Here is a 12,033-nt window from a genome sequence, read left to right as displayed (position 1 = left end):
ATAAATAAAGAACCAGTAGAAGCTTTTATAAATAAGAGACAACTGTGAAGTGCATATGATGGAAACAAAAAGCCTTATGAAATGTTATCTAGATTGGGTTGCCTGTCCTACCTTCCCCTACCCCCAAAGAAAGACACCACACATGTGAGTGTTGTTCAAGACCAAGACCAAAATAAAACTTTCTCCTTGATGTGTTCAGAAGGGTTGGAAAGGGACCAATATTCATATATGATTCAATATTGCTTAATGACCTTGCATATACCACCTAAGTCCTCTCATGCACCAGGGTATGTGCCTTTACATAAGGAAACACTGCTCTAGCTTAAATCCTATGGCAAGAAAGAGCAAAAACTGTGGGCTCCGGCATGGCATTGCCTGGGTTTGACCTTGGCTTCAGCATTTTCTAAATGTATAACCTCAGGCAAGTTATATAACCTTTCTTGAACCCAAACTGGGAATAATAAAAATACCTACTTAAAAGTTATTTGAGGATTAATGCAAAAAAAAGACTCTGAAATACGCTTGAAACAAAAACAGACTCAAATATTTATTCATCAGATAATTAATAAAATATAGGAGATTAACTTTGTTAAGAGACAAAGGAAGACTGTATTAGTCCATTTACATGCTGCTGATAAAGACATACCCAAGACTGAAAAGAAAAAAAAAGGTTTAATGGACTTACAGTTCCATGTGGCTAGGGATGTCTCACAATCATAACAGAAGATGAAAGAGCACTTTTCACATGGCGGCAGACAAGAGAAGAGAGCTTGTGCAGGGAAACTCCCCCTCATATAATCATCAGATCTCATAAAACATTCACTATCACGAGAACAGCACAAGAAAGACCTGCCCCCATGATTCAATTACCTCCCACAGATCCCTCCCACAACACATGGGAATTCAAGATGAGATTTGGGTGGGGACACAGCCAAAACATATTAAAACATTTTGGTAAAGATAAAATTTGAGCAGAGCCTAGAACGACAGTTTGATCACCTATCAATGGATGCTGGATGAAAGGATGGGTGAATGGGGAGAGTAACACAGCATGAAGGAAATACTTACACAAAGACAAATACCACAGTTCCTCCTTCTCTTTTCCCTAACCTGTAAATTCAAGATCTCAGGTTTCTGCTAGTACCATATTACTCTCCACACCATAATACTGGCATTTTCAAGGCCCTCTCATAAGTACCCAAGAGTAAGTCTGCTCAGTTTCCCAATCTGTATTTTTATGTCTCTGGTTTTATTTTGTTTCAGCTGTTACAGTGCCTCTTGGTTGACATCAGTGCAAATGCAGGTGCTCGTGTCTCAGTGCCCCAGCTTGGTCAGAATGTACTGAATCAACCAATCTCACCTTTCCCACTTCTTCCAGGCCATCTGTCCTGCCTGCAGCATCTCCTGCTCTTCAGGCTGAGCATCCCTACGCCTTCTCATGATGCTTCAGGAGGCCCAGAACCAAAACAAAGCATCACGCTCTGTTGTTAATTAGGAAATATTTCTCTTATATTTTGATCTTACAGGGAAGAATTTAAAAATCATCCTCAAATCAACATCAAGATGACACAGGTGTCTGATAAATGATTACATTTGGGGACATTAATTTTCAGAACAAAATTTAGTATTTTCCAATGACTCTAGTTCTCTTAAATATAATTTTAACACACTTGAACAAAACAGAAAACAACAATGCTATAATTATAGATCCTACAATTCCAAAATTAAGTGATTCCTTCCAAACTTATACTGCAGTCTATGGTTATCTCTAAAAATCAGTTATCTTGACATGACTTCTCCTGACTGCTCATACTTAACAAATTCCTTTACTCTCTTAAATTTAGTTTACCTGATATATTGCTTACAAATTCTGACCATAATTCATCTAATTTTACTCCTAGATATACAAACATCAAATTAATAGAATCTACAGTATTATAATAGCCAAAGACAGAATTAAGTAAGGGATCTAATTTGGATTTTAAATTTTGGGCAAATAGTTTCTTTGTTAGCATATATGATGCATATATTTACTTAAAACCATGCCACATACAATGCATGACTAAAAAACAACTTTATATCCTAAAGTTAACCTATTTTTAAAACTATGCACATAGCTATATAAATGGAAAGATTTTTCCCATAAATTCAAGACACAGTCTGACAGGTTTTAGAAAGCAAGTGAAAAGAACATGGCCACAAAATGCATGTTAAGGTCTGTTTCATCATACTAGTTGTGTGACCTGTATCTGCGTGAGCTGTAGTTTTCTCCTCCAGAAATTGAAAAGATTGCATAAAATGAACTCACAAGTTCTTTAATTTTACTTGCTTTGTGCTCTTACTTTGCCTCTTTCCTCTTGCCAGTTCCCCATGATATCCATTTTATATGCATGTTTTGTTTTTCCAACAAGTATTTATTGAGTGGTCATTCTGTGCCAGGAAACTAGCTAAGCACTAGGTATTGTAAGTTTAGAAAAGAAATGGTTCTTGTTTACATAAACCTTGCAGTTCGGTGGACAAGATGGACATTCAACAATGAAAGACATGATATACTGTGATGTTGAAAAGAAAAAGCCTTTCTGGGCCCTGTAGATTATAATTGGTAATCTAATTTAGATTGGAGGGCATCAAGGTCACAAAGAAAAAGTAGTATTTCAAATGAGGCACAGAAGGAAGCACATTCTAACCTAAAAGTGCAGTGGGGCATGTAGAACAGCCCTGAGAAAAACAGGCGGACAAGGTCAAGCAATTGACTGGAAAGCAACATAGCCAGGGTGTGGCATGTAAAGAGGCACAAGCACAAGTGAGGCATCTTTGCTGGATTATCAGAGATGTTAGATTTTATTATAAGTGCATGGAGTTCATTGGGCAGGGACATTGATCCTGAAGTCAGAACCTGGCTCCATCACTTAATATTGGGTATTCTTGGGCAGTTTCCTTATTTAGAGTTATTGGTCGGATTAGATATATTGATGTATATAAAACGCTTAAAACACTGCCCAGCACATTGTAAGAACTATATCGTGTTTGTTGTTGTTATTACTAGCTTCATCCTTCCTGGCTTCACCACACAGAACAACTCAGAAGAAGGAGCACCACACTCTGAACACACGGAGGTTAAGTTCTGGGCTTATTTCTCCCTTTACAGACAGGTTCTAAAGTAAAATGAGGGATGTAGGCTTCATGGTCCCTAAGAATGTGAGCCTGAAATCCTAGGAGGAAAATACTTAGGAGAGTTTTGCTGGAAATCACTGCAAGACCATTTCATTATCAGATTAGCCTAGAGATGTCAGCTGCTGCATAGGAGACGGTGTGAGGCCAAATACAAATTTAAAAATAAGAGGCTTCATTCTCCCTGTTGAAAATGCGGGAAGAGATTTCACTTTCTTCCTTTTTCTTAGAGCATTTACCTTAGAAAACTTGTATGTACTTTCTCATCTCTTTGAAATGTTTATAAATCCTTTTGAAGATTAGATAGGCCTTTGGTCAGCTTTATGGCCCAGGAATGTCTTTTGCAAGGACCTAGGAACCATCTTTTTGAAATGCTAACATCAAGAGAGATAGCATCTCTGTCTCTCGGTTTTTGTAGGATAGAAGCTTAACTTCTGTAGGCACCTATCTTGGAGTTGCAAAACTTCCTCCTGACATAAAGAAATGACAAGCTTGTTTTTCCTCCAATAAAGCTACTTAGCCACAACAGGTGGTCACCCCAATTACCAGGTAAAGTTAGGATGAATCATGTGTAGCATATAGTATTGTCAAGTCCCTCTTACTTGAGAACTAGTTATTGTGTCTCTTGAAAACGTGTATATAGTGAGTTGTAACTGCTTGGCTACAAAAAGGAATGACATTTCTTTCTCTTTGCAATCTCTTAGCAGATTGCGTGTAATGCACACCACATTCTGGTTGAATAACTTAATACTAAAAGTGTTTTTCTTCTGTATCACCTTTGTGGAGAAGATTTTTAGGTTAGGAGAAGATTTTTGTATTAAATTATATTTCCCCAATAGTAGAAAGCTAGGGGGAAAAAAAAAGAAAAGAAAAGAAAACTTGCTCCCACCATTATAACAAACAAATGCTGGATAATCTGACAAAAAATTTTTTTAACTTTTTAAAATGCATCAGAGAACAAAATTACAGGATGACCAATTAACCCGAAATTTAAGGAAAGTCTGACGTCTCCAAGGAGGATGGAATGTAAGCACTTGCTTCCCTAGGGTAGATGCCAAAAGCTAGCTGATAAGAAGAATTCGGCTGAAATGTTGAACAAATTGTACAAACAATGAACTATCAAAAAAAAAATTAAGAACAAAATCAATTTACAATAACAACAAAAAGAATAAAATACTTAGAAATAAGTACCAAAAGCCAGGCAAGAAAAACAAAAATTAACAAGCAGGATTGCATTAAACTAAAAGGCCTCTGCACAGCAAGGGAAACAATCAATAGAGTGAAAAGGCAACCTGTGAAATGGTAGAAAATATTTGCAATATTTATGTATTTAATGTATTCAATAAAAATTGATGTATTCAATAAGGGACTAATATCCAAATTATATAAGGAACTCAGACAACTGAATACCAAGAAACAACCCAATTTAAAAACGGGCAAAGGAGCTAAATAGACGTTTTTCAAAAGAAGACATAGAGCTCTAGCTCTCCAAGCCCAAGTGGGGTGAGTTAGAAGGTCTCTATGCTATGCAGATTGCCCTCAAAGCAACCTACAAAAAAACTACAAAGGTCAGTGTGCCATCTACTGGAGGGGTGAAGAAACTTCACTGTTAACAGGCTGGATACCAAGGCACCTGGTGAAATTAGATGTTATCAGAAGTCCACTGAATGCCTAATCCATAAACTTTCCTCCTAGCTTCTGGTGCAAGAAACTGCTAAGGACTTCAAAGCAGATCAGTACATCCAGAGCACAGTTGCTGGAGCTTTGCAGGAAACAAGTGAGATCTATCAGGTTGGCCTTTCTGGAGACACCGAGCTGTGTGCAATCCAGACCAAATGTGTAACAATTATGCCAAAAGACATCCATGCTGCATCCATGGAGAACTTGCTTGACAATCCACTATGATGGGAAACATTTCATTCTCAAAGAAAAAAATAAAAAGCTCTTCTTCCTCTTATTGGTATTTCTGAGCTTTAGATTCCCCCTGCTGCTGCCCCCATGGAGTCAAAAGGCACCTAAGTAAATGACTGCGAGTGAAAAAATAGGGAATAGAAATCAGGTATTGGCAGTTTTTCCATTTCCGTTTTTGTGTGAATTTGTAATATAAATGCATGGAAACAAAGTATTAATGCACACCAAATGTTTCAGCTGAACAAGTTTCAGCAGTTCACCTTTATAGCAGTTATAAGTAGACCTGTTGCATTTTTCTGAACAATGCCAGCATTTGGATTTTTAAAAAAACAAATTTCTTGACAGCAATTAACTGGTGTTTGTAGCACTTTTATCATACAGTAAATTCCATCCATTCACTATACTTTTCTGAATAATTCTACATGCAAGTACATGTTTTTAATGTTGTTTTTGCGCTGTTCCTGTCAGTTTGCTACCAAAATGCATTAAAATATTTAAAAAAAAAAAAAAAAGGAGTTGGCCCTGCGGTGGCTCATACCTATAATTCCAGCACTTAGGGAAGCCGAGGCGGGCGGATCACTGAGGTCAGGAGTTTGAGACCAGCCTGGCCAACGCGGCGAAATCCCGTCTCTACTAAAAATAAAAAAATTAGCTGGGCATGGTGGCACATGCCTGTAGTCTCAGCTACTCGGGAGTCTGAGACAGGAGAATCGCTTGAACCCAGGAGGCAGAGGTTGCAGTGAGCTGAGATCGCGCCACTGCACTCCAGCCTGGGTGACAGAGTGAGACTCCATCACAAAAAAAAAAAAAAAAAAAAAACAACTTACAAATAGCCAACAAATATGTGAAAAGTGATCATCATCACTAATTATCAGGGAAATCCAAATCAAAACCACAAGCTATCACCTCATGCCTGTTAGAATGGCTTCATGTGGCTGGGCATGGTGGCTCCCACCTGTAATCCCAGCACTATGGGAGGCAGAGGCGAGTGGATTGCTTGAACCCAGGAGTTTGAGACCAGCCTGGGCAACATGGCGAAATCACATCTCTACAAAAAATACAAAAATTAGCTGGGCATGGTGGCACATGCCTGTAGTCCTAGTTACTCAGGAGGCTGAGGCAGGAGGATCGCTTGAATCCAGGAGATCAAGGCTACAGTGAGCCATGATTGCACCACTGCACTCCAGCCTGGGTGACAGAGTGAGATCCTGTCTCAAAAAAACAAACAAAGAATGGCTTAATGGCCATTGGTAGTTCAAAAAGACAAGAGATAAACATTAGCTAGGATGTGGAGAGGAAAAAAAAAATGTGTACCCTGTTAGTATGAGTGTGAGTAGGTACAGTCATTATGGGAAAAAGAATTAGGGGTTTTGTTTTGTTGCCCAGGCTGGTCTTGAACCCCTGGCCTCAAGCGAGCCTCCTGCCTATGTCTACCAAAGCACTGGGATTACAGGCATGAGCCACCATGCCCAGTCTATTCTCATTTTATAGATGGCAAAAGTGGACCCTGAGTTTTTAAAACTTGCCCAAGCCTAGCCTGCCCAGTAAAATTTCAGCCTGCACATTCGACAGAAGGGCAGGCCTGGGATGCTACCAAAGACAGCCTGGCCCAGAATCTATGCTGTAACTACTGTGACACATTTGGCATCACTCCCAAGAAAGGGCAGATCTCCTTGGTCCTTCATACTGTGTCCATGTGCATCTCAAACGGGCTGGACAGACAAATCATGCACTGGTGTGGCAGAGCTTTCCCCGTCTTTACATCTTCACGCAGACCTGGAGAGAAGAGACCTCGGGTGCCCGGCAGGTTCACCACAGGGGTGCTGACTTACTGTCTGCCTGGTTTGCCAGCAAGTCACGGGGAGGATCATAGAATGTACTTAGGAAGAGGTTTCTTTTTAATCAAATATTTATTGCATTTAATAACAGGACCTCACATAGGAAGAAAGAGAAAGTGAAAATAACATTATGTTATACTTTTCTCACCTCATGTTTTATTGTGTTTGAATAGAAGGTGAATCATGGGATGGTTTACCTGGAAAATTACAAAAGTGAGAGCTTAATAACTTTTTAAAAATGTAAATATCGATTTCTCGAATATAAAGTAAAGCCTTCTGATACCCCTAAAATGGAGAATACTAAAATGTTTAACAAAAGGGTAAAAATAAGCTCTACTCCTACCAACAAGAGTTAATAATTATACCATTTTGGGTAGATAACGTTATAGCCTTTTAAAAAATAGTCACACCAATGGTATGCCAGGTTTCACGGGATACAAGGAGAGTGGACATTCTGTAATCAGAAGTGCCTATGCACAAACAGAGAAGCAATCATGGTGTCATCCTAGGGGACCATGGAGTCTGGGAAGCCAGATCATCCCTGGGAGTCCCCTCAGATCTGAACGGCCACTTACTGATTTACAGGGTACAATGTGTTAGCCTTATTGCTGTCCAGAAACCATTATTTTTATGACTTTATGGAGACATTTTTCAAGTTAATGTGTTGCAGGTAGTAGGAGAACTCTACCTGGATTGTGGGCAAGTTATTAACACGTGAAAAGTAAAAATGATAATAGCTAATGCTTATAGCGCTATGTGCCAGCCACTGTTCCTAATGCAGCCCAATGATTAACTCTCATAATCTATACTATTATTCCCATCTTTTAGATGGCAAAAGGGGATTGTGAGTTTAAGTAACTTGCCCAAGGCCAGCCTGTACCATAAAATTTCAACCTGCACACTCAACAAAAGGGCTGACCTGGGATGCTAACAAAGGCAGTCTCACCCAGAGCCTATGCTGCAATCACTGTGACACTGTCAAGTGGTCAGAAAAGGGATGTCTGAAGAGGTTGTCCGTAAGCTGGGACCTGAAGGAAGAATGGACAAGCAGAGGGAACAGTACGGTAGGCATACAGAACAGCACAGGCAAAGGCCCTGAGGTGGGAACAGTGTAGCATGTTCAGGGAACTAAAGAAAGCCATTGTGTGGAGCTGAGGCAGCAGGAGGGAGATGAGGTGACATGAGATGGGGGAGGAAGAAGGGACCAGGTCATGGAAATGAGGAAAATATGTATGCCAAGTGTGAAGGGACAGTGCTCAGAATTCCATGCCCTAACTCTCTCAGCCCCATGTCCTTTCCACTTCATATCACCGTGGCTTAAACCCCCACCCAGCAGACACCCACAGTGGTTACCCACTGCCAGCTTCAACGAAGCCTTGAGATCTTTCCAAATGAAAAACCTGATTCCTTCACTCTCTAATGTCTAAACCTTTGGTTGTCATCCCTTGCAAGATTAGGTGTCAATTCTTTAGTGAGGCTTAGAAGCCCCTTCAGGGTCTGGCCCAGCCTCCTTTGCAGCCTCAGCTCTTGACACTATTCCACACCCACACTCAACCTCGGCACAGACCATTGGAATGCTCTCGTACCACTTGCCAACCTATGATGAATAAATTTCCCCCATTAATTACTACCACCTTTGCTCATGATTTTGTGTTTATTATTTACTTCCAATGCAGATATTAAATTAGTTTTTTTCCTGAATGTTAATCATGCTTACAGAGCTCTGGTCTTTGGCATTCTAAGTGAAATAATCACTGTCCTTGGAATCCAGGTTTTAAAACATATCAACTTGGGTTCACTATGTATAATCCAAGCTCCTGGATTTCCAGGATTTCTGTGTGTGCTTCAAGTTGATCCTCTGAACCGGTGCCACTGGCAATCTAACTACCTGGTGTTACACATCACACAATTATCCACACAGGCCTTCCACATTCTTATTCCCAGGAGGGCCAAATCTCTCTCCTAGGAGCTCTATATTCTTGAGGTGTATCTTCTTGTCTCTTGAGATATTCCCCTCTTCTGAATTGAAAACTATACCTTGGAGCTTTTCATTATAATTCTATTTTTTCTTTCCTTTAGTTTTCCACTTGCTTTTTTAGTTTTTCTCTTTCATAACTCAGCCTTCTCTAAATTATTGATTAAAATAAGTAAATTATTTATTTCAAATCCAGTTCTTGACATTTTATGAAAACTTTCAGATACACTAGTAGATTGTGAGTAAGTTAAGAACCTTCAAGGGAATTGTGAGAACACTAAATTATAATAATGAAACAAAAAGGTAACTCTTAGTGAACAGAAAGATATTCTTGAGTCTCAGCTGTGATTTTTGAGATTAAATCAACTTCATAATGTAGGAAAAGTACTTCAGAATTCTTAGCTTAGAACTGTCATAATTTTAGCTCAAGAAGATGAAAATGGCCTTCTACATTAATTTTCTTCAAAGTTTATTGAGTGTGCCATCACTTCTATTTCTCCTTCACCAACGGCGAATCTTCAGAAGCCCTTTAATCACCTAGCTTTACTGTTTCACATTGCAAGTTACAAATCTCAGAAAATAAATTTTTCATCCACGTTGATGATGTGAGTGACTTAGATCTGTAAACAAACTATAAAGCTTTGGATAAAAATCAGTCATTTCCATAGAAAATGCCCTAGGATTTCCTTTTCTCCACTGTCCTTTGCTTCAATTCCTGATAATTTTACAAGGATCTCTTGGATTTCAATAGGTCCTTCCTTTTCATCAAATGTAAAATCAAACTTAATCATTACATAATCATTACATTAAAATGTGGGTAAAATTAAGAGCATTAATTAACTCTTATTGGTCAGTTTCAGTACAAGACACTGAAGGCAAAGAAAAAGTAATAAGATATAGATTGTTCCATTAAAAAGATAATAGTAAGATATGGAGAAGCAAACACACAGAGGAGGAACTAGAAAGGAGGAAAATAAAAGGCTTGAAAGTATAAATAAGGATTAAATACCAATGAGTGAAAGGGAAATCTGAGGAGTTAATTTTTATCTTTAAGTTCACTGATGTCTCTCAGGGATATAGTTACAGATCTAGGATTTTTTATCACTAAATTAATATAGCAGCATTTCATTTACATTAAAAATTAAAATTACAGGTGTTTATACATTTAAGCCATGCATTCATCCATAATCGATTTTTGAGCTTCTCCTAGGATATATGGAATTGGGACCAATTTGTTAATAGGATGGTTTAGCAAGGATACAAAATAGCTTCTCTAAACGTGTTCTGTATTTTATTTCCCTCTCTAAACATTTATTTCAATGGGCTTCTAAACTGAAGATTCCTTTTGATCTCTCCTATTTTCTTTATGCATTTTTCCTATGAGGTAAATAAGCTTTTATCTGATTCTTTGGATGAGGTTACAATACCTCAATTAATTAACAGCTGCCCTTCTGACAAAGTAGGTGACACATTGTCCAAAAGAAAACAAGAGGAATATGAAACTGGGAAACAAAGAAAAACATCAAAATTAGTTAATAATCAAGTTGCTACATTGTTTTCTAATTTAACATTTATTATCAAGATAGTAATTATTTTTTTAAAATGCTTGTAATATGTGTTACATACATGAACACCAGGAAAACACAAGGTTGGTATAATTTCTTTAACAAGCCAAAAGAAGCTGATGCCTTAAAGTCTTCAAAGAAGATCAAGAGTAAACATTTTGATAAGTTTTATTAGATACAAAGAAGTGTGTGATTTTGTTTTCCTTTGCAACACAGATGCAATGTGCATTGGAAATATTATAGGCAGATAAGGTCCAGTGCAACATGCATTGTGGTCTTTCTCCCTATTATTAGGTTAGTGAAAAAGTAATTGTGTTTTTTGCCATTACTTTCAATTCTAATATTCTATCTAATACCTATTAGATAGAATTATGTAGGATATTTCTTGGTATAGGATGTACTTAACTCCTTGGGGGAAGCATGCCAAATAAAAGCTTTAGGGAATACTTTATACATCATATTACCATTCTTCTCTCTCAGTAATTTCTCTGTTTTCCTGCTATTCCACATTTCCCTCCCTGCCACACTGACCTACTACCAGGTGATCAGAATGTTAAAGTGGTAAAATAATATAATGGATGAAAAGGAGACATAGGGCCTTCCAACTTCCTAAACTTATAAATGCTCATAGATATTTTGAAGTCTCAGAATTGACCCCAAGTGCTAGCTGATTAAAGGAAGGCTTTCTGCATGGATCTCAGTGTCAGTCACAATAACGGTCTGATCTCTGTCCCAGACTTTCCCAATAGATGTTGCTGTACATGTGAGTTTCTCAAATCTATTGTGGAATGCAGTGACAGACACACTGTCTCTGGGTTTTAGCAGCAGGTTAATTTTTCATCTCTTTTTTAACTAACTTTTAAACTTACCCCAATAGCTGCTAAGATTGGTGCTTGATAAATCCACTTGATGTCTCCAGCACTAAGTTCCCAGCACCTGAGACATTGAAAAAAAGCTGTCATGAATAAATTGGCAAAGCAAATGGGTAGTATTAAGTAGAATTTTAAGTTTTACCAAAAACTCCAACCCCACACTTCCAATTAAGAAACAAATAGACAAAGAAATCTTATCTTAAAACACCCAAGCCAGTGGGGGGAAAAAGTGTAACGGGTATTGATTTTCATATTATTAGCTACCCCTTGAAGATGAGTAGAGAATTATAAATATTAGTGAATTACTTTTATAGTGACAAGAGTCAACCATGTTTCCAGAGCCACAAAAGGTAATAGTCTTTTAAATGTCATACAATTGATACTTCACTTTTACTATTATTGGAATGAGCCATGATCATTTAAACTCATTGATAAAGAAAGTTCTCTCTCACAGACATTACAGCAATTCTATTTTACTTCAAAAATTGTAGAATCCTTACAATAATGCAAGTTATTCTTATCCATATAAATGGAATAGAAAATGAATGCAAACTATTCTTGTCCATAGAAATGAAAATTAGCTGTGATGTTCAGTGGAATGTAATTGATTAGTATCCTGTAAATATTGAGTAGTTTTTGCATTTATTTGTAAATTTTTGGTATTTATTGTACTGAATGTAAATGTGGTTCTTTAGATTTCT

General features: G+C 37.8%; 1 protein-coding gene across 5 annotated transcripts in view; it reads right to left on the bottom strand.

Moving 5' to 3' along the window:
• PTH2R (parathyroid hormone 2 receptor) overlaps window positions 1–12,033 on the bottom strand; it is a 90,219-nt gene that overhangs the window by 21,080 nt on the left and 57,106 nt on the right. For all 5 annotated transcript variants that reach the window (XM_054478418.1, XM_054478420.1, XM_054478421.1 and 2 more), the window contains exon 9: window positions 11,330–11,396. In XM_054478418.1, coding sequence (XP_054334393.1) covers window positions 11,330–11,396 — 67 coding nt within the window. The remainder of the gene's footprint in view (window positions 1–11,329; window positions 11,397–12,033) is intronic.

This window comes from Pongo pygmaeus, chromosome 11 (genome assembly GCF_028885625.2).
Source record: "Pongo pygmaeus isolate AG05252 chromosome 11, NHGRI_mPonPyg2-v2.0_pri, whole genome shotgun sequence".
NCBI classification, from domain to species: Eukaryota; Metazoa; Chordata; class Mammalia; order Primates; family Hominidae; genus Pongo; species Pongo pygmaeus.
Note: the sequence above shows the minus strand (reverse complement) of the source record. Positions and strands in the feature narration are given on the sequence as shown.